Source organism: Struthio camelus, chromosome 19 (genome assembly GCF_040807025.1).
Source record: "Struthio camelus isolate bStrCam1 chromosome 19, bStrCam1.hap1, whole genome shotgun sequence".
In the NCBI taxonomy this organism is placed as follows: domain Eukaryota; kingdom Metazoa; phylum Chordata; class Aves; order Struthioniformes; family Struthionidae; genus Struthio; species Struthio camelus.
In genome coordinates, this window is record NC_090960.1 from 5,669,764 (window position 1) to 5,695,583 (window position 25,820).

The following is a 25,820-nucleotide window of genomic DNA, read 5'->3' on the forward strand; positions in this document are numbered from 1 at the left end:
CTTAATGACTGGAACTTGTTGTTAGAGGAATGGCACTCTGCAGTTATTAAAAACAGGCATGGATGCAAATATCTGTCTTTGTATCACTGGTGCGGGGAAACAAGATCTAAATGAAACATTTGATGCTTACTGTTCTGAGACCCGTGATGGTACACCTCAAAGACTGAAGATTATCCATAATTATTTCGCCAACCAAAGGACAAAAGTCTTCTGAACAGCTCCATTCCACTAGGAAACAAATAAAAAGAGAAAATTAAATCACGTATCTGTCCAAGCAAAGACATCAAAGTACTTTAATCACTTTACAGATTTTCCCATTCCATGGGAAAATGTTTAAAGTCAAAATAATGTTTAGCAAAACTTTGCACAGTAATTAAGTTATGATTGTGTGTGTGTGAAAGAGAGAGAGAGAAAAGCAAAACATCGCTCAAAAGCTTTAAATAAAAGAATGCTTAAAAATGCACTGGCATACAAATTACGTTCAGGCCAATGTTTGCCCTCATTTAAGTAACTTCCTTTTGAAGAATGTGAAGTGGCAGAAGACAGAGGATTTGGACCTGCTAATGCCATTAGGCAGCTTATACATCCGAACCAACAAAGAGTGCTGTTCTGCAATCAGATCTGCATAGGAAGGCTTGGGCACCTGCAGAGAGCCCTTTGGGTTCCACTGTGCTGCAAAACTCTCATTACATAGCCTTGGCTGTTCAATATAGAAATATCCACTTTGGTCCAGATCTGGCACTCACTAAAATCTCTTCGTTGGTTTCAGTGGGCTCTGGCTCTCTAGTCCACGTCCGGTTCTGCTGTGGTCACTGAAATTACAGAGCTCCACAAGGACCTATTAAGTTTATCCACTTTCAAATTGAATTAACTGGCACTGGGCTGACACATCCCTCCTCACCAGTCCTGAGGCCAGTCCTGCAGCCTGAAATACAAAGGGAACCTTTACCAAAGTGCTCCCATCAATTTGTAGAGCCTGCTCATGTTCCTCCTTAAGAGGTTATGAAATTAGCACTCTGCTCTAAGTATTCCTCTTCATTACTTTAAAAAATCAATGTGAATGTAAAATAGTATCAAACAGACCACGATGAACTACTAGATCATTTAAAAACACATACATATATATGCAAGCGGGGAACTGATGATTGCAGATAAGAAAATGGCTTCTTTTTCTTAAGTAAAATTTTAGCAATGGACAGGTACAGGTACCGTGATCAGATTTCAGGTTAATCCCAAGTCATACCTGCAGGATTTAATAACGTGTTCATATAAAAAAATCTTCAGACTCAAACCTTCAGGCAAACCTATCAAAAATGTAGTGAAATTCACCTCTAAATTATTCTACTGTAGATATGGGAAAATATCATGAATTTTCTGGATTTACACCAAAATAACTGGAGAAGAATTCAGCCCAAAGCTTTTCCTTTAACACACATAAAAGAGCTTATACATGCTTTATTTAGGTATGTATTGGCATTGGAGGCAATATTTTAGACTACATCAGAAGGCATTTTAATTCTAGCATGTGAAAGCACATCATTGTCTCTTACTGGTATTTTCATATTAAAAGGCCGCACAGAAGTACCAACAGCACAACTCACTTTTCCTTTCTCTACCACTCTCTTTCTGTGATTTCACTTTGTAAATGCACAATTATTTTCTGCGACATTTTCCTATTTTCTGCAAAGAAAAATGATACTGGTTTTGTCTATTGTCTTTGAACTTGTTCAGTGCATATTTCTGTAGTTTTTCATAGGTTATAAATACCTAATTACTGCCACCTTTAATGGAAGCTATCTCTATGCACTAATATGAATATGTAGAAACTGCTACAGTACCATGTTGTAGAGTTTTTATTGACGACTTAATTATAGCAGTGCCTAAAAGTACTACTAAACTCGATGGTCTGTCAGTTTCCATTGTAAACCATGATTTTCAGGATTTTATAACTCCAGTGTATTAAATCATTGAGGACGTTGTATACATGCTGCTAACTTAGAAGTGTTCTCCATTTTCCAGAAGGATATACCGGAGAAGCCCTTCTTGAATGGCTGAATATGTTACTAGCAGACTTGCAGTCACTTCAGATGCCATTTGTCTTTTCAAAGAGTCACGTAAAGCAAGACAGTGTCACTCAAAACAGATTCTGCCAGCAAGTCCTATTTCTTCAATGACATCAGAGGCACGACTGACAGAGAGCGCTGCTCAGCATGAGAGGCAGCGGTAGGCTTGTGCTTCAGGCAACACAGAACAAGAGCCAAGGGAGAAAGAAAGGCAGCTTTAACCTATCTTTGAGCTTCTCTAATTTTCAGCTGTTCGAGGGTACTGCAGAGTATCCAGACATAAACCGGTAGTTCAAGAGGCATATTTAAGTTATGGTAGTTTACACAGATAATCCTATACTTTAAGCACCTACCAGAGAACACTGCAGCCCTATGCTTGGCACATTTGTCCTTCTTAGCCCTTCCACTTTTACACCAGCATTTAAAAAACTGCTCCGAATACTCAGAGACCCTAATACACTGCCAGAGGAGAAATCAAATACCTTAATGTACATGGGATTTTAATCCTATTTTTGCATATGTGTTTACAACAGGAACAACACAATGCTATTCTTATGACTAACCACAGCATAATCGTTGTTCTCAGAAATATTCAAAGACCACTGAGTTCAAAGAAAGAAGATGAGTGATCAAGGAGAAATCATGCTAAGTAATACATAATGGCAAAAAAAGGCTGTCACTGCCTATAAAGCTGTCACAGTAACACCACCTAAGGAGGTGGGGTTTGAAATAATAAATCACAGTTTTACTCTGATGTCCTGTCCTAGGACAAACTATTGCCCTGACTCATGTTGTTAATAAGACCCCAGGTTCAGGGCAAATGCCCTCATCTACTTTCTGGGTGACACAATAACCTCCCGGGCCCCTGAGGGATGACTGCTCGCTAAGGAGAGTGACCGGGTCTGCCAGCCCTTTCACAACGGTGCTGAGGACAGACGTGTAACCCTCTGATCGCCAGAACCAGCCTAGTCTTCACTGGTTGCTAGACAGAAACTCAGTTGTATTTCTCGTTACAGAGCCGAGTAATGCCAGGATTTTGCCCTTTTTTTGTTAGCTTACCTTGTGGCGGCCGAGCCTGATGACGTTGAAAATATATCAGCAATATGATAGTAGCTTGTAGACCTGGGTATGATACTCATTACGACTGAGGGTCCTCCCTTCAAAGCATATGTACCTTACAGGATGATGCATATAAAGCTCCTCAAAATTCAAATTTTAAATATATATTTTTAAAAACCTCACATCTGGAAAGAACCCTGCCCCTCAGTTTTAATAAAAATTTCCATAAATGAAAAAAAAAATTGTGAACAGCTGTGCTAGAATGGTGCCTTTCCCCCTTGTTTCAAAGTACTTCTGAAAACATATCAACAGTATTTTACCTACTTGCTTGAAATTTTTCAATTTTTAGATGCACTGAAACATTGTTTTTTTTGGTAGAATATCATTCTCTGACTGCTGTCTTTCCTGAAGAAACTCATAACACTCATAATTATTAACACTCATTAACTCATAATTTTGGATTTTTTTGCTTACTTTTGTTTTTAACTAACATTTCATTGCTTTCACTGAGAAGTGGATGATGTGGTAGAGCTTTAAAAAAACCCACACAAATGCAAATTGGCCTAAGTAATTACCGATTATTACATTTACATTATTAAATTTACATTCCCTGTCCTACACTGCCAGATTTTAGCTTTCTATCATAATGGTTGTCTTAAAATACTATTCTAATATACTCATTTTTTGAGTTTTAATCCTTTTAGAAAGATGTGAATACCAGCGTCCTTATTTTACAGATGGGAAAACGAAGGCAAGGAGAAACGGTATCTTGTTCACTCAACAGGCCCCAAAAGAACAAGAGGCAAACTCCTGTGACCTTATTAGGCCAGTGTTGCTAACAATTTCTGGATATGTAAGATGTACATAGCTCATTCTGGTACCAATAGAAAACTACATACCCATGGTCTTACCCTTGCAATGAACTTAGACCTAAAAATGATGTCAGTTTGTGCATGAGCAATCCAGCATGAAGGCATCGATAAATCTTTGCCCACTTTTCAAGAGAATGACCTCTGAGAGAGACTGCTCTGTAGTAAAATAAAAATATCAATTGTTTGTATAGTTTTAAAGTACTTGGGACTTTAAGAAAGAACAAAAGGCAGGCTACCCTCAGCACCTGAGAAGCTGAATATAAAAATGTTCAAGCATAAAAACCTGAAGATTTAGAGGGCCCTTTATAACAGCCCAGGAACAAGAGCTGGTCTTGTAGACTGTACCAACTGTACTGTAAAGGACCTGAAAGCTCTTGGGTGAATTAAGGATGGAGCATGTTCCAGTCCTGTTCTGAACATCCAAAAGGCCTGCTTTGTCTTGAACGCTGAATGTCTTCGCTGTTGCGGGTTTCCATCTGACACTTCACGTTATGTCAGAGCAAGCGTTTTTTTTGTGTTTAATATATTGGTGACTATGTGTTTTAATGAAGGTGCCCTGTATTCCAGAGCTAGCAAATGCACGATGTGTTGCTGCGGTCGCCAAGATAAGTAGTAATTTTTAAATAAACAGCAGTATAAACAGTTACATAAAACCCATGTAAATTGCTGGCACATAATTTTAGACTGGCTTCAGTTATGTAACTTACTTCTGGCCAAGTTTTTTTTTTTTTTATTCTCAATTCGTGCACTTAAAAATAAAGGGACAAGCTTCTTTTCACCTGTTTCTTTTCCACTCACTATCTTTCTGGTATATTGAGCACATCTTCAACAGTTCATCACAGAGACAGACAAGACGAGAGACAAAGTGAAGATCTCCTTACCTTATTTTAGATCCATTCAGAAAACGTGCATCTTCTCTTAAGTAAATAGCCCAAGCCATAGTAGAGTTTGTCACTTCTCTTAGCATTTGTTTTCACTTGCACTTACTATTCCCTGAACTGCTATGTAGATTAATTAGATGGAGGGACATGACTTATGCTGCCAAGTTGATGGGCACTACTGAACAATGTACTGTGCTGGGGTTCTGGATTCGATTCTCACATTCGCTGCAGACTTGCCGTGTGACCTTGGGCAAACCATTGTGCCACTACAGCTTTTAACGCGACTCTTCAGGAGCAAGGATTTTCTTTCCTTCCCTTCCTCCCTGTGTCCAGGGCCTACGCTCAAGAACACTGATCTCAGCTAGTGTTTCCAAGGACCTTCAAACAAATAATAACTGCATTGTTTTATAGCTTCCTTAAAACATAAAACTGAAAGAGCGAGAGCCCTAAAACCAGAAACCCCTTTAAAACATATTTTTCTGTCTGCTGATCTTTAAAAAGTAATTACAATAATTTACATTCATAGTGTCTTAGCAGCTTGATTCAAGGACATTGAGCACTGTCATTTGTGTGAATAAAGGTAGGATGAAAGTTCCTAAATACAGATTTAGAAGTATAACTGCAGTGAAGACAGGTCCCGCAAAGCTGACCACCTGCATAATATAATATTAATAATTAATATAACTGTAGAAGCTGCTAACTTCAGACTTGAAAAGACTTTAGTGCAAACAGTACCAGACAGAACAGGCTTACAGACCTTGTTTACATTGGAGAAATTTCTCTCATTATCACAAATTGAACCAACAAACTACTCTTCCAGTAGTTCAACTCATATGAAAACTAGTATTAAGATTTTGGGTAATTCCCTCTGTGTAAACAATGGCACAATACATTTCAGACAAGAGTTTCAAAATGAATTGAACGTTAGATGCTCCCTATGTGGTATTATAATCCTGTTTATTACAACTGTGGTCTCTAAGGAGTTAAGTGACTTGCCATGGTTCTCACAGCAAGCTACCTCTACATAACAAGAGTTGAATGCAGTAGTCCTGGTTCATACCGTCTTCGCCAGCTACTGGGCAATAATATTTTAAGTTTGGTAACACAGCTCTTCCTCTCACTTTTCCTTATGTCCTGAAGCAGTAGCAACAATGAGCATCGTGCACACACCACAGAGATGCTTTTATGCATACGATCAAGAGTGCAAATTATGACCATTAATAACACACAAGAAGGAACTTGGAAAATTCCTCATTTCCTCAAACTACTATACCGTTCCCTTTATTATTTCATTCTGACAGTTTTCAGGATTACCACATGATTAGATGGGTAAACCTCCCATTCAAGGCACTGCTATCTAGTGGTTCAAGAACTAGGTGACAAGTCAGTCCTGGATTCTACTTATACAGTATCCATCATTTCTTGAGGTCAGCAAGACTGCGTGTAGAAGAAAGATAAACAGGAATTGGCACAGTGTCTCAGGTGGCAAAGATAACAACAGCTGATTCTGCAGCACTCAAATAGCAGACAGCTGTAACAGAAAAATCAAGGTTTTCTTTCATCCCAGTATCACCTGTACTAAATCACTGCATGGCCTGTTTTAGATCACTGTATTAACAAAGGCGAAGCAGGTTTCCCTGAGGTCACTGTTGCCAAGTCTTGGTCTATGGACTACTGTTTCCCCAAAAAGAAACATTTTGTAATGCAGGCTACTAAGTCCTTTCTTAACTCAGCCTAGAAGGGACAGTTCAAGGCAGCTAGGTGAAATCAGTTTGTTGGTGTATACAGCATCATCATCTCAGATGAATAACAGAGCTGACTGAATACTGCAAACTAGCTTTGCATTTATTCATTCAGGTTTTGCAGATTTGGGTTCTGGCTCTGTTCACACCTCTTCTGTTTGGAAATTCTCCGAAGAATGATAACAGAAAGGCAAATCATACTAGCTGCATGGAGTACTCGCAGAGATCCCAGCATGGTGCCTCTACTGGGGGAAAAAAAAAGGATTTGGCACTGAGGAGTTTTGTATGTGTTCCCTTTTTTCCATGAAGCATGTAATCCACCCATAAACGCAGGCTAACTCAGAATGTCCAGAGTGAGTGGCATTTTGCTTGATGAGAGTGCAGATAGGGACAATATGATACAAGCCACAACATTTACAAAAGGGACAGGTGAACTTTTCATTTGTTTGGAGACTGGGATTTACAGCAATGCCTAAGGGATTTAGGCATATTGCTGTGCAAACACAGAAGTTAAAACAATGTAGTCATGGCCTGGGACTAATGACTTGTAGGTACTACTCAAACTAAAAAATGAGCTTCTACCTGTCTTCAATACCAGCCACTTTATTTTGCTGTTATCTATTATTTCACTTCTTTCTGTAAACTTATTCAAGGCTCTCTTTGTACTGGAACAGTAGAAACATTACTAAGGCTGAAGAGGAATGAAGAACAGAACTATGTCCACCTGAACTAAATAAAGCATTATTGTGTTTTAGTGTGAAAGAGAAGAGTACGGCAGACTGTCTAGAGAGCATATCTTCATTTGAAACATCCATGGGTATAAAGCTAGTTTTTGAGAATTTTTTAAATATTTAAATACTTGATGTATTTGCAGTAAAGCCAAACAGCTGTGGACTCCTTTACCTTTTAAGCCTCCTAATAATAACAGATAAAGTTAAATCACCTTTCCTGTGATATTGTTTCTGGATGTTCCTTTGACTGAGGCCAGAAAAATCAAGGCATAAAATAGATTATTATGGGAGGCATTACGACAGCTGGCTTCGTGCCAGAGAAACATCTTTGCTTGATCATGGTTTCACCAGTTCATCTTTTGGCAGATATATATTACATACATGACGTGTATCATTTCTGACTGCTTTGCAATAAAATTCTCACCAACAGAAAATATGAAAAGGATTGACTGTTTTCTCTGAAGTATTTAACTAGTGTTGCCCAAGTGCTAACAATTCTTTATCTGTTGGTAGTGAGGTCAGTTACTGCAGTGGAACAAGGAAATTTTTTCCTTTTTGTTAGTGCAAATGAAATTTCTCACTAATATTTATAAACAACTAAGAAAACATGCTGCAGGGGCGCATAACACCTTCCAGCGTAGGCCAGTGGATAAAGAGCTGGTGTGGAACTCGACATTATAGTACCATAAACCCACTCTCGTCGTTAAAAGGAAAGCAGGAGAGAACACATGGTAGAACTGTGAAAGGGGACTGCAGAATAAATGAAGCTAGCAAGCTCTAACAGGCTCAGGTTCCAACTTCGCAAATCTCCACTCCCAGTGGGTAGTTTGTACTCATGTAATTCGTGTAACCAAAGCCAGTGGGGAAGCTTATGGAAATAAGGACCACTCGTTTGTGTGAAGCATGCATGGGTTAGGCTCAGCTTCTTCCTAAAATATAATATACTAAAATACAATTTAAAATGAGCAGTTGGGAAAATGCAAACAAAAAAAGTCATCTATCAAAATGTACAAGATATTCACGAAGTGGAACACTGCACAGCAGTGTCCTCAAAGAAAGAAAATACACAAATCTGTGTTCAGTTAACCTACTTAATGGGATTCCAGTGCTTTTCCTTTGGTTATTCTCTAATCTTTTTTTAAAGAAGGCTTTATCTGAATAGGTGTTAACTGATTAAGGCATTTATCCTTTTCTAAAATAATATCTACAGTAACTTAAAGTGCTTTCACCTCTCCGTAACACTGCATCCAGTTGTCATGGACAAAACAGTCTTGATGTGGGGAATTTTTACTTAATTTAATTTATTGCCAATTAACACAAACTTCTAATCACCGATTCAGGTATTGAGAAGAAAGAAAACAAACAAACAATTAAACAAACACTTAAGTAAACATCTTTCCTCCCCCCCTTCCCAGGCTCATCTTAAGCCAAACACCTATCCTCCCCCTTTCACAGTCTCTGCTTCCCCTGTTTTCACCATAGGTTATGCTCAGTCCTTCCCAGTTCCCTTGGGGGGGCGATGGGCAGCACAGGAGGCTGGTGTGGCATGTGTAACCGTTTCCGCCTGCCACTCCTCCGCGCTTATTGTCGGCTTTCCTCTGCTCCTTACTGTCCCTGCTCAGGCCTGGGTTGCCCATGGTTGTGGTCCCTTGGGGGCTCCTGCCCTGGTGTGGGCTGCCCACAGGCTGCAGTCCCTCAAAGGCACACCCTTGGGCCTGGAGCTCCTCCCTCCTGGAGCACTTCTCCAGCCCCACGTCTCCTCAAGCATCTCTCCATGTGTCTCCTTATGCACCTTCTCATGCGTCTCCTCCCCTAGTGGCTCCTGCTCTTAAATCTGAATGGGGTGCCGTGGGCTCCTCTGATGAGCTGATGTTTCAGGGTGCGATGGGGTGTTTTCATTGGTTTCAGAGCTGGCTGGGCCTATCTGTGACCAGCAACTGCCAGTTCCTGGCATCCTCCCACACAAGCACCACTGCAGCCTTGGGCTACCGAAACCTGCCATGTGTGCCCAACACAGCACTCTGGCATGAGCTAATTGGGTGCTCATGCATGAACCAATTGGTGCTCACCCATGAGTTAACAGGGCGCTCAAGTGTGAACCAGTTGGGCAGTCGTAAGTAAATTAATTGGGTGCTCATGCATGCACTGATTGGGTGCTCATGCATAAATTATTTGGGTACTCATGCATGAACTAATTGGGCACTCATGCATGAACGCATTAAACCCTGCAATTTATGCCCAATATACCTGATAAGAGCTTGAAGCAGATCTAAGGGCCTGATTTCAAACTTACACTCATTTATCAGTCCTGTGCATCAGATCTTATCACCAGAAGAATATCAGGTTTTGGTTGGACAGGTAACCTGACTATGTTTTAGAGCCTCTACATTTGTAAGTGGACAAGGAAAGACCACGATGGACCCAAAAAGACTTTAGAAATAAAGCAGTGAGCAGAGAAACATTGCTTCATTCCCTTTGAACAGATTCTGCTAACTTAATCTTATTAACAGCTAACATTGTTAAGTTTGCAGTGAGGAAGTATTCCTAAACCCATGGATCAAAAGATCTGCTAAAGACGGATTCTCTTTCCAGACAGAAACAGAGGGTCTTGGGTTCCAGTCCTATCACTGACTATAAGAAATTCCCCTCTTCTATGTCAGTTTTTGTGCCTATAAACTGGAAGCTTTATGCTTAGCCACATGCAAAAGCATTTTTAAAAACGCTTATTAATGTCGGTAAGTCAAAGCAAATGTAAAAGGTAAAGCAATGTCTAAAATTAGGCCATATCATGATATGAGCCTTTTTCTTAGATACACCAAAGACAGACAAAACCAGACCCTAGACGTCTGGGTTTTCTCATAGCCATTCATCTTGAGCTGCTATTCAAAATTCTTATAAAACATAAAGCAGGAGGAAAGAATGATTGACCTGAATAATGTGTGTCTGATCAACTACATTACTTAATTACACCCTCACTTAATATGTAATCCAAGCTCAAAGGTGTCTTTAAATACACAGCAGACTTAACAAAAAATTTAAGAACTTCTATTTTTTAAGTTCCAATGCATACTACAGACATTGAAAGGAGCTGGAAATAGAAAGGTTTGTTTTAACATTTAAACATTTCTGTACTTGCTATGCATAAAAATAGAAGTCAAATTGCACAGTCCTGTTAGCTACCAAAATGTAATGTGCAAATAAAGTGCCCAGGAGACCTAATAAAATGCCATAAATGAACGACTGTAAAAAATATCAGACCACACCTATCCAGCAGGATAAATTCAAATGTCTTACAAAGAAATGTATTCTCTTTCCTTTTTATGGAGTAAAGAACTGATCTGGGGAAAGAAAGAAAGAGTTTCAAAATATACATAGAAACTTTGACTAATAAGTGAAAAGGGTTTCAAGACCAAGCTGAATGCAGAAGGCTACTTAATTCCACTACAAACTGGAACAGGATCAGGCCGTGACACAGTGCCTACTGTATAAGGATGTATAGATACTAATGTTAAAGCAGCAGTTTCATACATAAGATTCACTTCCACAAGCATTCACTTCCATAACCAGGATTCTTCTAGAAATCAAACAAAGCTCAGGCTTGCTATTTTCTACTCTGAGCAACACCACAATGTGAACAGTCATCAACAAAGCAGAAACAAAGACAGAGATATTATATATATTTATACACATGCACACTTATATTTACATACAAATAAATAAATAAATATGCACAAGTATGCCCTTTGTGTAAACTCTACCGGATGGACTAGGCAAATCTGTGTGGAGCCAAACCCACACAGTACCGGTGCTGCCTATGTAACCCTGGAAGGATCACTGCAGGAAGCCTGCTACAGAAGAATCCAAACTCAGTCAAACATGGCAAGTCTACTACTGATAGAGAAATCAAATACACAATTACAAAATATGTGCGTGTGTACATGTATACAGGGACAATCAGAAGCCCACACATCTGTGAGACTATTTAGTTGTGGAAGGATTATTCATGCAAGTAAAACATGCAGAATCACACAAGATTCCTAGACAGTTTTTATACATTTCTTGAGGCTTTTCATACAGAAATTTTTTGTATGAAAAGATTTCCACCGACATAGTGAGATGGCAGTTGAGAATCTCAGACAGTGATTTTTTTGAGATACAGAACATGTATTACATACTTGGCAAACTTCCTCATCCTGTGATCTCAGATGCTAACTTTTAATGAAAAGGCAGCTCAGTTCATCAAACCTAGTCTGTTCCTTTGGTTGAGACTTCCAATGATAATACCAAATTGCACCAGCTCTCCTGGACAAACGTACTTGCCTACAACCAACATGTTCCATGCAGGCCACTAAACCATCCATCAGATAGCAACATATTTTGGCTACTGCACATCTGACGAGGGCTGAACCAATGATTTAAAAACAATGTAAATTATTCTAATGCAAAAAAATCTGAAAAGAACCACAAATTGGCTAGGAGGAGGGGAGGCAGTGAGTGATTTTTTGTCAAAAATTGAGCAATATATAACTCTCCTGATCTAAGCTAGCGGACTTTTTTTTTTTTTTTTTTTTAAGGGCTACACTGACACAGAAAATAAAAACATCTTCTCTCCATCCAGCAGAAATCCTAGAAGGCAGTTGGGCAATCCTGACAAACAAAATATTCTGCTACAATAATGAACAAACAAAAAAGGTAACAAGGACTAAAGTGGCCTAGACAACTCAGCACTGCTATCTGGAAAATAACACAGCATCTGAGTCCACAGCTACATTGAAACAGAGAGTAGACCAGCTCTGTTTGCTACATCAAACGTGGCTCAGTTTTTTTTCTCTCTTTCTCTCTCGTCAAACATAAATAACTACAGTCTCTTAAATAAATTAGCTCAACTTTCATTACAGAAGCTGCCTCAATTTTTCTTCAAAAAGGGATGTAGATGTTTGTTCAGGAAATTATAAATAAAGTATAAATGCAGAGTTTCCGTTGCATGATGGTCCTTCTCAGCAGGTAGTGTTCAGCACAGTGTCTATTTTTCTTCTTTATCCTATACTTTGGGATTAGAGCACTACTATGACCATTTCTGATGGGAAACAGATGAAAAACTTTATGAAATAAGAGGAGCTTAAACTATACTTACTGTAGAAATAAAACAATAATCAGGTTTAAAATGAGCAGAAAATAAGTGCAATTTTTTTCTTTTAAACTGATTTCTATATGTGTGTGAGTTGTGTGCTATATGCGAACCCCATCAGAAAGGCTAACTGGTGAAAGACAGCAATGCTTAAAAGCCCTACAAGCACCTACTACCCAGCTCCAATGGGACCGCTCCTAGAAGTTAAGTGGTGCTTAGCTGGATTACGATTTTTTGCATCAAGGCAGTTACAGTAGCGTAGCTCTCGGGGGGGGGGGGGGGGGGGGGAATATATCATGCAGTAACAACATGACAGTGTGTACAAAATGTTGTCTAATAAGGTTCACCTTAGTTTCAAACTGTGCAAGCTATTTTGTATATCAGTGTAGAACATTTTGATTGTGGTTTCAGTGATGTAAAACCAAGGCAAGTCTTCAGTATTTCCGTGATGGGGTGTATAGTTTGACTTCAGGGCATGATTAGCCAAGGACAGGGGCTTTTCTTCTCAGTGTTACAGTGATGCTTCACATCCTTCCTAAAACTGGCTGGGGTAGAGTATCTCTGGCTTTAAATCTCTCTCTAGTGCAGAAAAGATTACTACTATTATTATTAATTTATGTCATGCTTGTCTGCTTCCAAACTCAAAACACTTTACTAAGTTACAATATACATAGGAATAATTTTACTTTGGCCACCACCACCACACTGTAGCCTTCTCCGGAAGGAAACTGAAGGGAACCATTAGGATGGTGCCTGGAACATTAAACAACAGTTCCTTGAGAGGAAGTAAAGAATACGCTGGCTCCTTAAAGCAATGGCTCATCAGAATGCAATCACTGAACTGCCATCCAGCTGGGAAACCAAAGTCAATACCCATTCACCGTGTGTGGTTAAAATTAAATCTCCTAATGAAGTGAGATGGTTTTAGTGGTTAGAGAGTGAGTGCAAAGTATTATTCTCCTCCATTATTATTTGCAAGTTATATAGCTAACAAGGGAAAGGATCGCACACAAGAAAATAGCAAATGGTTAGATAATGTTCCAAATCCAGTTTCTGAATGACATTTAAGCAAATAAAACTTCAGAAAAACATGTTAAAAAAAAAGATGACACAGAACAAAGGAATTGGCAGTTTCTCAACGGTTTTAAGGAACTGAACTGAACTGAGAGCTGATATCAGTTTTTATCTCCTATAACTGAGGTCCAGAGAAAGAACATTATTAGCAATTGCTAATGAGCAGGTATTCCCTAAATACTGCTGCAAGTGCTCCTGAATTTTACTTCACTAAAAAAAGTATTGTGGAAAAAAATCCTAACAGCTTATTTTTGGCCCTAAATTAGCAAAATGCTTAGATGGTTTTCTGGATTGGGCGTTTATATGTCAGATTAAAAAGATCCTCAGATAGTGCTATCAAGCTCTTTTCACGGCTAGTAATTGTTAGCTGGTTCTAATCATTCTTGCAAGTGATCATTTGAAAGGTTCATTTTATGACCCCTCAAACTACCACAAAGAATCTCACTCCATAACGTAATAAACAATTCTACAACTAGGGTTTAATTAATTCCCAAAAGTCACCAAAAGGAGCTATTAATGATCTTTCTTTTTATCCAGACACAAATATGCAGGTCCCCTGGGATAAAGGATTTTAATAGAACATTCTGGCAGGACTAACCGTCAACTTGATGAAGCATAAAATGATCAGCAGTGAGATAATTCAAAATGTGATGGCACTGCTACCTAGTCTGATTAGAAAGTTAGGTCAAGCTGGATTAAATTTCTCTTAATGTTGTACTTACCAAAAAGAGAATAGAGCTGGCACGGTACAAAACAGATTCAAACCAAATGAATATGCAAGAGGAGAAAACCACAACCTTTAGAAAATAATTTTTAAAATTCAATTGTATTTGCGTAGTCACTTTACTGTGAAAATACTAACATTTATTATATATTGTGGACAATGTATCAGGGTTGTACAAGATCTGCTTATTAGAAAAAGCAGGCTAGTATTTTCAAGAGAACTTAAATGTTTTAGGAGCCCAAGTATCATTTGCACAAGTAAATCAGACAGTAGGAAGCCCTTAAATGAAATCTAGTTTCCTGGCAACGCAACCCATTGTTGAAAATTAGATTTAGGCTCCTAAAGGGCTTTGATGCTTTGCAAAATCACACTTCCTGCAGCACTCCACAGCTGACTAGGTGTAATACAATAATTTACTCTTCTACTGAGGTTATAAACAATGGAGTCACTTTGATGGTTTGATGGTCTTAGTGATGGGAGGTTGTGCCTTTTTTTTTTTTTTTTTTTTAAAAACACTTAAAAAATTTCTTCTGGGCAAACATGCTGGGCAGCTTGGGCAGCTATGATAGGAAGCAGGGGCAGGCAGAAAGAGAGAATCTGCCTATTCCAAAATAAACTCATGCAGTCCTTTTGGGTGCACACGTCAGCGGGGCCTGTGCACCCCCATTTCCCATCCTCAGAGGAGCCCCATGAACTACTGGGCACTCTCCTGGACTGGGGATCTCTGAACGTCTCCTGATGAAGCAATCACTGCGACACACATGCACAACAGAAAGGTGAAACAGACTGCCCTACAACCCCGCCATTATGGTTCTTGCTACTAGTATGAAAATCCAAGGCTCAAATACCTCCCCAACAAATTTTTAATTATTAATGCCAACTGGAACAGACACAACAGGAAAGACTGAAATAGATTCGGTAGGAAATCAACTAAGAGGACATTCAGGGTCCCCATTCTTTGCCTCCCCTGGGGCAGGCAGAGAAGGCCTCAGTTCTTTAGAGCAGTGCTTTGATATGGAAGGAAAATCCTGATATATATCCCAGGGTCCCACTGGAAGATGGAGACTGCTGATTGCTGCACTTGGCTTGGAAGAACTTACTGTTCCAAACATTTTAGAAAACCTGGAAGTTCCTTTACACAGGAAATTTTAAAATTTCTCATTTTTGTTCTAACCTGCAATAAAACTTTTTTTTTAAAGTTGGAATTTCCTGTGGAACAGAAATTCTGTTTTGAAACCATTTCTATTCAACAGAGCTATTCAGATGGAAGCATTTTCCTATTCATTCCACTTTGCAACTAACTGGTGCCACCCCAAATGTATTGCTCTTCCAGGAATGATGTGGCAGCCCTGGAATAGTTAATTAGTTGGGCTGTATGATGCCGGTGCCAGCAGTTTCAGCTTCCAGAGGCATTCCTTTAAGGAATGGTGGTGTGGGTTTGGCATTTACAAAGATACACATGGTTTCAGAAGCCCACAGGCACCAAAAGTTAGCTTGTGTTTTATAGCTGGCTCATCTCAACTCAGTCACTGAGCTGATGTCCCAACCACAGCAAATCAAGCAAACTTGTTCAAAGCACTCAAGAAGAAAGCTTTTGGTTAACTTATTTTTCTTTTTTGAAAATTTCTGTCTTTGGGGGGAAAAAACCCCTTTTACAGCTATTGACAGGGAAAATAATTAAATTCAGATATGCATTACATTGCAATATGCTCTCTTGTAGATAGATACCTTCATCACTTAGCCCTCAAATTTTTGTACATTGTTAAGATAAATGAAAGATGTCTAAAACCAGTACCTCTATATTTGGTCACTACAGCTGAGTTGACATTCAGAGGTTCTTGGAAGGTGACAGTGAGTGATGTACTGCTTGTTACCATGAGACAGACATTGGTTGGCGCCTCAGGGGCTCCTGGGAGAGAAGAGAAAACATCAGCTCTTCAGCACAACAAATCCTATTCAAACAATGTTTCTGTGTCTTCAAAGAACCTACTGAAAATCACCCTGCAATTGTGAGCTTTGGGTTGTAGGTGTTTGCATTCACTGCCTTTTGAGCATTTTAATTAGTGTCCCTGCTAACAATATCCTCCAGACACCATTTGTTTCTATCATGGTTTTTGGCTCCTTTTGGTTAAAAATATCTTCCTGCATATATGTAACCCAATAAAACAGATTCATGCTAATTATGTCAATGAAAAGCCCCTATAAATCTCTTGGGGTGGGTAAGAGGGGAGAGAAAGGACAAAACCACAAAGAGCTAATTAAACCTTTATGGTTTCACTAACAAACTCAAATTTATCAAATGACAGAAACCATTTTTACATCATTGTGATTCCGAAATTGCAAATTCCACAAATGTTTCAGCGTAGTAGTTCCAAAATACATTTGTCCATTGAAGCTTAATGTCTTTTAAAACAAAGCTGAATTCACACACTATCAGTCAAACTCAGTTCAGAAATCAAACACAAAATGTCATGACTTACTGCTGGCATAAATAACAATTTTTTCATTATAACAACTTACAATACTGCTGTATTTGCTGTGTTTAATATGCAATACAAGGAGCACCATATTTGCCTTGAAAAAATAATTTTAGAATACAGTGAGTGACCTTGCAAAAATTATTTGTAAGTACATTTATATAAAGGTGGCTGTAAAAGTGTTAATGACAATGATTGTATTTCATTGAATAGGATACAGTCAAAAGATCTAAGAGTGAAACAGTTCAGCCCTGTTTGTTTACTCCTTCCCATGGGTCCAAAATAACTTTTACTTTGGGAACAGACTCATTTGTAGAACTGTTTAAAGTGGCCCAATCTGTGACCGCTCTCATGAAAGAGCATATGCAGATGCCAAAAATAAGATTATGCTTTCACAGTTTTTATGCGAAAATTTAAATTTCATTGTTTGATCAAATATTTAAATTTTTAAACAGAAATGTTTAAAATTTTTTTTAATTACAATAGAAAAAAGGCCAATGTTCTAACCCCTCTTCCTCCTAGTCATATATTCCTATTTGCCCTATTTTAAATTCTGATCACATTAAATGAAATCCAGAAGTAAACGTGAAGAGGAAGAAGCAGGACAGAACGATTAGATGGTGAAGTAAGAGTTTGTAGGCCTCCTCTTATCAGTTTTACACAGCCTGCTCCTAAAGAAGCTATGTGCTTGCTGCTCTCATTTATTTGGTCCTCTTTTGTTCTAACATCAATTCTCTTCTCATTATTGGTAACGCCATTTAGTTGTATTTCTCACTTTTCCCACCCTAACACTTGCTTGCTTCACAGCAGTGTTGTGAGTATCAGAACATCTTTGTTCGACAAAGGCAGACTATTCTCAGTTGCGGAGTTCTTGTCTTGAACGTCATAATTACTTTCTTCTACTTACTAGCATGCTCGTAGCCTGCCTTCATGCGCTTGTATAGCCTGTATCTCCATTCCCATGCTTTTAGTTGCTTCTCTTTTTCTGTGTTGTCCGTACCAAGGCCTTCATTCATCACTTGTGCAGACAACTCAGTAACTCTCTGCTGTGCTTCCTGGACCAACGTGCTCAGATGCACTGACCTGCTTTCCATGTTAACAACTACCAAGAAAAGGGAAAAGTAAATAATCGCTTGATGGACTTAAGCGACAAAATTGTGGCCTTAAGCCTTCTGATATAACCCATATAAGGTAAAATCCTTGCAACATTGTCTTCCGGTAGGTGTCCTATAGTCAAGTGGATTAGAGCCATGCCAATTTATATCACTCGAGGAACTGATCACTTGAATAAACTGAGCAAATTTTATCTCCCAGTGTTTCTCACATGCTTAAAAATGTCCTAAGTAGACTGAAATAGACTGTTTTAAGCTGGTGGAACATTAAAAAATGACTAAAACAATAAAACACTTTGGTTTCTATCCAGCCTCTACTTAGCCATAATATCATAAGCTTCTGTGGAAAGAAAAGAGGCTGATCCTAGTTATAGATAAAGGCATACAATATATAAATCTCTACAAGCGAAGAGAGATCTAACCTAAGAATGAGTGCTGTGCTTAAGGGCCCTGGCTGGGCTTCAATAGATCTCTTCCTAGGTTTTCTTTGTGCCTCAGTCCCCCACGTACATATCTATTTAGTCCTCTGAGTGTCTTGACAAATAGTGAACAGTTTGACACATGGAGATTCTGTTTTTCTCCACTGCACAGAACAATTTCTATTCAACATTTAGCAGTCCCTCCAGTATGCTCATACAAACTATAAAGATGAATATAAAGATTGCTATATAAAGTGCTATATAAAGATGAAAATGACAATAACATAGGTTACAAGCTAAAATAGGCTTTGATCTCTGCCCAGGTCCACAGGACTGCCCTAAACTAGCCCCTATACAGTGAAATGAGTTGAATAAATCACTATTTTTAGAACTGCTCTTAGCCTGAGCTTGTTCAAACTATGTACAGGTTAGAAAATATAACTTGTAAAACTGCTTAATGTGAGAAGGAATGCAACAACTGATCTGAAGTTCAATACACAGGAAATAGCGTACAAGAGAAGGAATTCTGAAATCACAGAAAATAAATTTTATCTGGTATCTCATAATTTTGCAGAAGAGTTCTCAGATAGTCTTGATTTAAAAGGCCCCTATTTATCTAAAATGCTTCACTGCCACAAGCCACAACTCTTAACAATGATGGGCACAGGGACAGCCAGGGTCCTGATTTCTCTAAGGTTTTTATAGGAACAGCACGAGTCTTCTGCAGGCTGCACTGATCATTTACTTGTATAAGAAAGGAGAGATATTTTCTGAAAACATCAAACTGCTGTATACATGTTTGCTGTCTCAAACTGTGTTGAGACCAACACTCTGACTGGCTTTTGACATCAGAACGCCTCGAGAGAAGATATCTGCCAGGCACATAAGAATGCGTTATTCCTAACCTGGAATTATAGGATTAAAGGTAATTCAGGTTGGAAGGGACCTTCTCTAGTCCAACCTCCTGTTCAAAACAGGGTAAGCTATTAGGTCAGACCAGATTACTTGGAGCTTGATCCAGTCTGGTCTTGAAAACTTCCCAGGCTTTATAACCATTCTGGACAACCTGTTTCACTGCTTTATTGTCTTTACGTGAAAGAGTTTTCCTCTTATCCAGTCAGTCTGAACTTTTTTTTTTTTTTTTTTTTAAAACTTATGCCCATTGTCTCTCATGACAACATCACAATCAGTTATAGAGTCTAAGGATAGCCTTGCATACTACTGTGAAAAGTGCCATTGGATCTGTAAAAACCGCAGGGAGAAAGCAAAGAATTACTTAACATTTCTGACATACAAAGGGTTTTTTTTGAAGCAGGTTTGTCGCTAAGACTTTGCTTTCAGAAGCTGGCTTGCCGCCATCCTTCTTGAAGTCTGATCATTCTTCAGACGGACAGAGACATATGGGCCAGGCTTAATGGAATCTGCCGGTATCCTCAGTACTGGCTGTCTACTGGGAGGCCAAAGGTGACAGGGTTTCCTGGATCCATGCCTACAAGAAGCATGCAACACATCTGATAGCACATCAGGACTGAGAAAGGAGATTTTATGGGCCAGAACTTCAGGTAATTGCAAATTGGCATTTGTTCAAGTTCCCATTGAGGATCTGGCTGTATCTCTTTAATCAAGATCCGTATTTGTCAGGTCTTGGAAACATGTCAAATCAGCCACTGGAAATTTTAATCTTATTTTTATTTGGGTTTGCATGAACAAGTCAAGCCAAGAACATGTGATGAAAAACAGTAACTGAAAAGATGGTAACGCAGTGGACTTTGACAACAGTGAAAGTTCTGCCTCCTCCCCACTAAGTTAATGTTCTAAATGCTGTACTCTCTGATCCTGCTTACTTTGTGTTTAGGAGATGCTAGGTTCCTGGTAAGATTTTTACAATCTGAGCTCCATGTGGAAATGGAGATCATAGTTTTATTTTCTATGGTTTTATCTTGTGTTCTGCCTATTCCAGGCAGCAGTCCAGGTGATACAGCTGGAAGCTATCTGTCCTCAAGATCCTCTTTTCTATAGCATTACGTTAGGGGCTATACTGAGATTCCAGCTGGATTACTATGGCTAAGATAGCAGAAAAGCAAGAGCCTTCCCTGTAGGAAGACTTCTGTGTGCACTTGGAAAGAGGAACGCCTTTACCTTGCAATCTCCCAGATCTGTGCATCTGTCTTAAACAGTCACTTACAATCAGATTAAGTGATGCTTGTGTCCTGTCCCAAAATTGTGGTGAGTCAGAATTTTCCCTTGAAACCCCCAACCCTCCCACACAGCCTGGAGAAGTTTTGCTCAGCTGCCCAACAGACATGCTCCTGCTGCGTGCTGGATCATGCTCTTACAGCCCTGAGATCGTACAAACAGAACGGATTTCATTCTAACAGGGTTGGTTAAGTACAAGAGGCAAAGCAGAAAGACTGGAGAAAATAGAAAGCGACTGCTGTCAGTTCCACAAGAATGAAGCCAAATACAAATATGCAGCAAACCTTTGAGTGCTGAAAACAATTTTTTTGCATTTTGCTTTCAAGTAGTAACTTTAGGTCCTTAAGGAAAAAACTAATCATTTGCCTTTTATCGAGAAAGCTTTATCCATTATTTCAATCAGAAAAATCAAGATAAGTGAAGTAGAAATTTGGTGGGTATATTTTGAAATGGAAATGAGGTGGTTATATATTCATATTCTCTGTGTTCATAGGCATGTTTGCATTAATTACAGGAAATGAATACTAATTTATGATTGCCCCTGCTCGACATCAGACTGCATTTATTTACAGATGAGGTCAATGAAAAATTAGTTTAGTCTTTTTTACTGCTGTTTAGAACACTCAAGACTGTGTTTTCCTCTAGATTTGTCATGGTTAATGAATGTTGCTTCAGCAGTCAATCATGTACTCTAAATGCTGTCACACTTTTTTTTAAAGCCTCAGTCATGAACCATGACAGAAAAATAAACAAATAAATATAAAGCTAAAAAACTCTTTTCACTGAGCAGCTACACTATGCAAAAATCTCCTGGGAAGGTTAAAGGAGGCCAGAATAAATGATAATATAAGTGCTGTGGACATAGAAAAGCAATAAAGGTGTACCAACACTGAGGGTCTGGCAAAAAAACTCAACACACACACACATGCACATGCACACACGCTCTCCAGTGAAAAAACTGGCAATGTTAGTAGCCTCAAGGTGCAATTTCCTGGAGCACTGAGATTGACATGCCAGCACTAAATGTTGTTAATTTAACTAACTTGAAATTAATGGCAGAGTCTGCAGTGGCCGAACCCCTCAAACACAGTCTCATTATAGCCTTGCTGGGAATGTCCTAAATATAGGCATTGACAGTTTAAAACAAATTCGCATACATTGGTGTATTTTTAGACACAAGTCAGGCGTCAGAGTTTGTGTCATGGTTTACGGTTGATTAATTGGGTTGGTAAGTCACCGTCCAACCCACAAATTGTGCATAAAAATGCCCGAGAAGGAATACAAAGGACAGTTTTATAACTACAATAAGTAGTTATAAGCAATACTGGTGTTCCATTAAAGTGAGAAGGCCTATCTCATGCTAAGGTTTTCACTGGTTCTGTAGGATTTTGAAATTCTCGTTTGAGTAGGATTTTGGGTCATATGAAGACTAGGACTGAAGAGTCATGAGCAGGAGCCTGAGGTAATGGAAATGATAGATTTCAACACAATCTGTCTCCTGACGGCATCGTGGCCAAGATCAAAAGGATAATCAACATAAACCATAGTCAAGATAATCCATATTCCCTTGATAACAAACTCCATATTCCAACCTATGATCTTTGGATTACTCACTTAAGGTCCTGTTTACATATTTTTAAAGATTTCTTCTCAGTACTAACTCAACTCCCCCAGCGTTAATTAGGTTAGGAGCTCCACCTGATTCATCAGCTGGTATGTTAGATTAGGGAACAAAACAGATCTGCTGAACACGCACCCAACAAGCAGACGGTCCTTCAAATGCCCTCCAGCACTGTGGTACTGTTGCTGGTATAATCATCTTAATGATAAAACCAGTCAAACTTTGTGCATAACATAACTAATTTCCCAAAACAGTATGCAAACCTAATCTCCTGCTGGGAATTATCTAAGTCAATTCAATTAGTGTTCTTTACTTACAGTGCGGGCCTTCCTTTGCCCCAACCTGTAGAAGGGTCCTAGCAATAGGGATGTTGTTTGTCAAAATGGCAATATCCAAAGGAGTTAGTCCCTCACTGTTTGGGGTGTTTAGGTCCAGTTCCTCCGGCGTGTACTGATAGAGAAGAATTTGAACAGCATCCAGATCTTGCTGTTCCACGGCCTCAAACATAGCTTCATTGCACTGGAAATTCTATATATTAATAAAAACAGAAATTCAGTACAACTTTTCAAATATCAGCGTTTTAAAGATAAACTGAAAAAATTGTAATTTTTGAGACTGCTATAAAATATTGATCCTTCAGACTCAGCTTAGGTTTAAATAGAAACATACAAATTATTTGCAGCAAAACTGTACTTGCTCTGGTTCCTGTCTTGTGTGCTTGAACCAATTTGTTTAGGCTTGTGGGAAGACTGAAATGAGATTCAAAACCACCCAAAACAAACCTATACTTATCTGAAGATCTGTCCTGAATTCAAGCTACGTGAACAATATTGCGTATTTTCAGCGTGAAACTGGATGAAAGACTACAATTTTGGCAGAGTCCTGGACTACTGAGTTTTTCAGACCCAAAATTCGAAGTAAAAATCTGGGTTATACAAACTCAGGTGATCAAAATCCAAATCAAGGAAGCCATTCTGGAGAAAAACTTTTACAGCTCCAGCATGAGCTAGAAATACCAAATCGCTCCAAATACTTAAGTCATTTCTAGCTGCTCATATTTTTGCATTCAACTTGTAATTAGAAGCTTGGAAATGCACAGTCCTTAAATAAAAAAGTAGAAATGAGACTGAATAAACTGACTGTCCAGTCTGTGCATCTAGAAACAGATGCACCTGAACGCCAAGGAACATAAACAGATAAGCCAACAAGGAAAGCTGAGAACATACATTGCACTTGACTCTCAAGCAGAAAGAACCACTGAGGGCCTTTTCCCCACCAATGACAAGGGGATAAACAAAGAACTGTATGATACAAAGAAACCTATCATTTTTTAATTGAGCGAGGGAGAAGCAGGTGCAGGATGCTAGCGTGGCCTGCAGGTTTCTGTTATGAAAACATCCTTCTGGAGCCTACAGTAATGACACACTACTTGCCAAGTTTCCTTAAATTCTCTCTCAGTGTCCCATTGCCATAATTACCCAATAGATTTTTGTTTCTTTTAATAATGAATTAGTAGAAGTCAGAGGCTCAGCAAAGCAAGGAGAGCTCAGCGTGAGGTCACATAATGGAGCAGAGATCTATGTAGACATATTGCGCCAATGGGCATACTAAAGAAATGCATATACAAGACAGCAAGCAATACAGATGCATGATATAAACTAGCTTCCTGTGTCCTGAAACTCACGGTGGAAAAAACACAGAGGCAATTTTTATGCAACAGGATATCATTTATGATATGAAACAAATACTGAATTGAAACCCTGAAACATTCTCTTCTACTGTGATCAGAAGTTAACATTTCAACCACATCAAAACACTTCATTTTTCCTTTTTAAATAGATGTAATTATATTGGGCATACTCTTGCACAAGTTTTGCTCTCAGTGAAACAATACTTTCTGATAGAGTACTGATCTGCTGGAACACTTTTCATCTCCTTTAAAAATGTATAGACTAGCGATTTGCAAGCAGTTCTGAAAACTACAGCAGCAGCCCATGGTGGAGTCCATAGCTACGCCTGGAAATTCCATCAGCTCTGCAGGGGCCTTTTCAGCTGTGCTTGAAGGTAAAAGAGTCTTCAGAAATTCTAGGATCTAACAGAGATCTTTGGGGCCAAAAAATCTGGGAACTGTGGTTTTTGAAAACTGTTTTATTACAGATAAAATAAATGAAATAGATACAACCAACCAAGCTGCTCCAAGCACCTTGTAGGAAGGGAGAATATAGCTACTGTTTTGTGTGTAAAGTATTGGCACCACTAAGAAGTTGCAAAGATAGTATTATCTTAAAGCTTTAATACAGGCACCAACTAAGCTGAATATTAGGGATCACCAGAACAAGTCAGATGTATATAAGATGATCTTTTCCCCCAAATTTAAAAGGCACAGACACAAGACACTTGTTAAATGAAATAAACTATGCAACAGTGAAGTGAATCTAGAAGACTCATGCAGACTTAGAAATCTAATTTAGACAGCCAAGTTAGGAAAGACAACTCACTGAGGAAGTTTTTTTTCCTGTAGATTTCCATGCAAAATAAGAGACACCACTTAAGCAAGTGTCTCATGACAACAGGTCTCTGTCAAATTCTTTTTTGCACTGTAAGATCAAGATTTCATTTCACTATCAAATACTTAAATCATATTTTAGTGTTAGGTGCAAGAAATACTGAAGTAAGAGACAGCAGAATGGTAAGCAGTTAGGCTTATCATTCTCCATCCATTCCCTCTGTTCAAGGCAAAAGATTTTCTTTAAGGACAAACACTGTCATTAGGGAGGGTGCATTTACAGTAAATTTTAGAAAAGAGATTGTCACATATTCCTCTAATTTTAAGGTAAAGCTTAAAATGACTGAAAATTTTACTGCAATGCACCATTATTTCCTTTCATTCCAGTAGCTCCACACATCTGCTGTCTCGCTTATAGAATACCTTATCCTGAAATCAGAGGTCTTACTTTCATTCTGGGGATTCTCCCCTAACCCTTAAGTAATGAAGTGCTCTGAAATGCTCTAGAAATCAATTTTTTATTAATTATAAAGTATTTTAACAGTATGATTCTGATACATATTAACTGTCTTCAATCCCACTCAAATCAACAACACATTTAACAGCTGTATGTCACTGTACCATGTTCTCAAAATTAACATAAATAGATCATTGATATTCCAGCTAAAGAGGAAAAAAGCTATGGTCCTTTGTGCTTTGAAATGTTATTATTATGGGTGCAGAACTGTGAAGTGATGCACTATTTTTTCACATGAATGATTAGAAAAACAAAATATGCTCACTAATTCTCCAAAAATATTTATTTATAATCTAAAAAGCATTAATTTAATCCCAGTTTACAGCCATTTCAAACTATTTCTCTATCAATTTTGGAACTTCCACTATGTTGTTAATTTTCTCAAATAAACAACATTTTTGATTCAGAAGCACCTCTACCTTTATCAAATGACAGAACAAGCAAAATCATATTACTCTTGTAACTGATTACAGCTAGTAAAAATCTACTTTATCAATGAATTCATAAATTCATAAAGTTAAAAACTGAAACTAATGTAGTCATTCAGTTATTAGTTAAGTTCTTTTGAGGAAACACTGGCTAACAGTCTGAGTGCAGAACAAAAAGGTAGAGCTGATGACATTAATCAGCGACAGGTTTGTAGTACAGACTCAAGACAGAGGACTAAGTTTTTCTCGGTTTGAATTTCCTCTTCTTCT

The 25,820-nt window shown here is 38.5% G+C and overlaps 1 protein-coding gene across 1 annotated transcript in view; it reads right to left on the reverse strand.

Annotated features, from left to right (window-relative positions):
- ANKFN1 (ankyrin repeat and fibronectin type III domain containing 1) overlaps positions 1 to 25,820 on the reverse strand; it is a 79,606-nt gene that overhangs the window by 43,082 nt on the left and 10,704 nt on the right. The window contains exons 3-6 of the mRNA XM_068913914.1: positions 22,417 to 22,627; positions 17,659 to 17,853; positions 16,070 to 16,183; positions 131 to 228 (exon numbers count right to left, since the gene is read on the reverse strand). Coding sequence (XP_068770015.1) covers positions 131 to 228; positions 16,070 to 16,183; positions 17,659 to 17,853; positions 22,417 to 22,627 — 618 coding nt within the window. The remainder of the gene's footprint in view (positions 1 to 130; positions 229 to 16,069; positions 16,184 to 17,658; positions 17,854 to 22,416; positions 22,628 to 25,820) is intronic.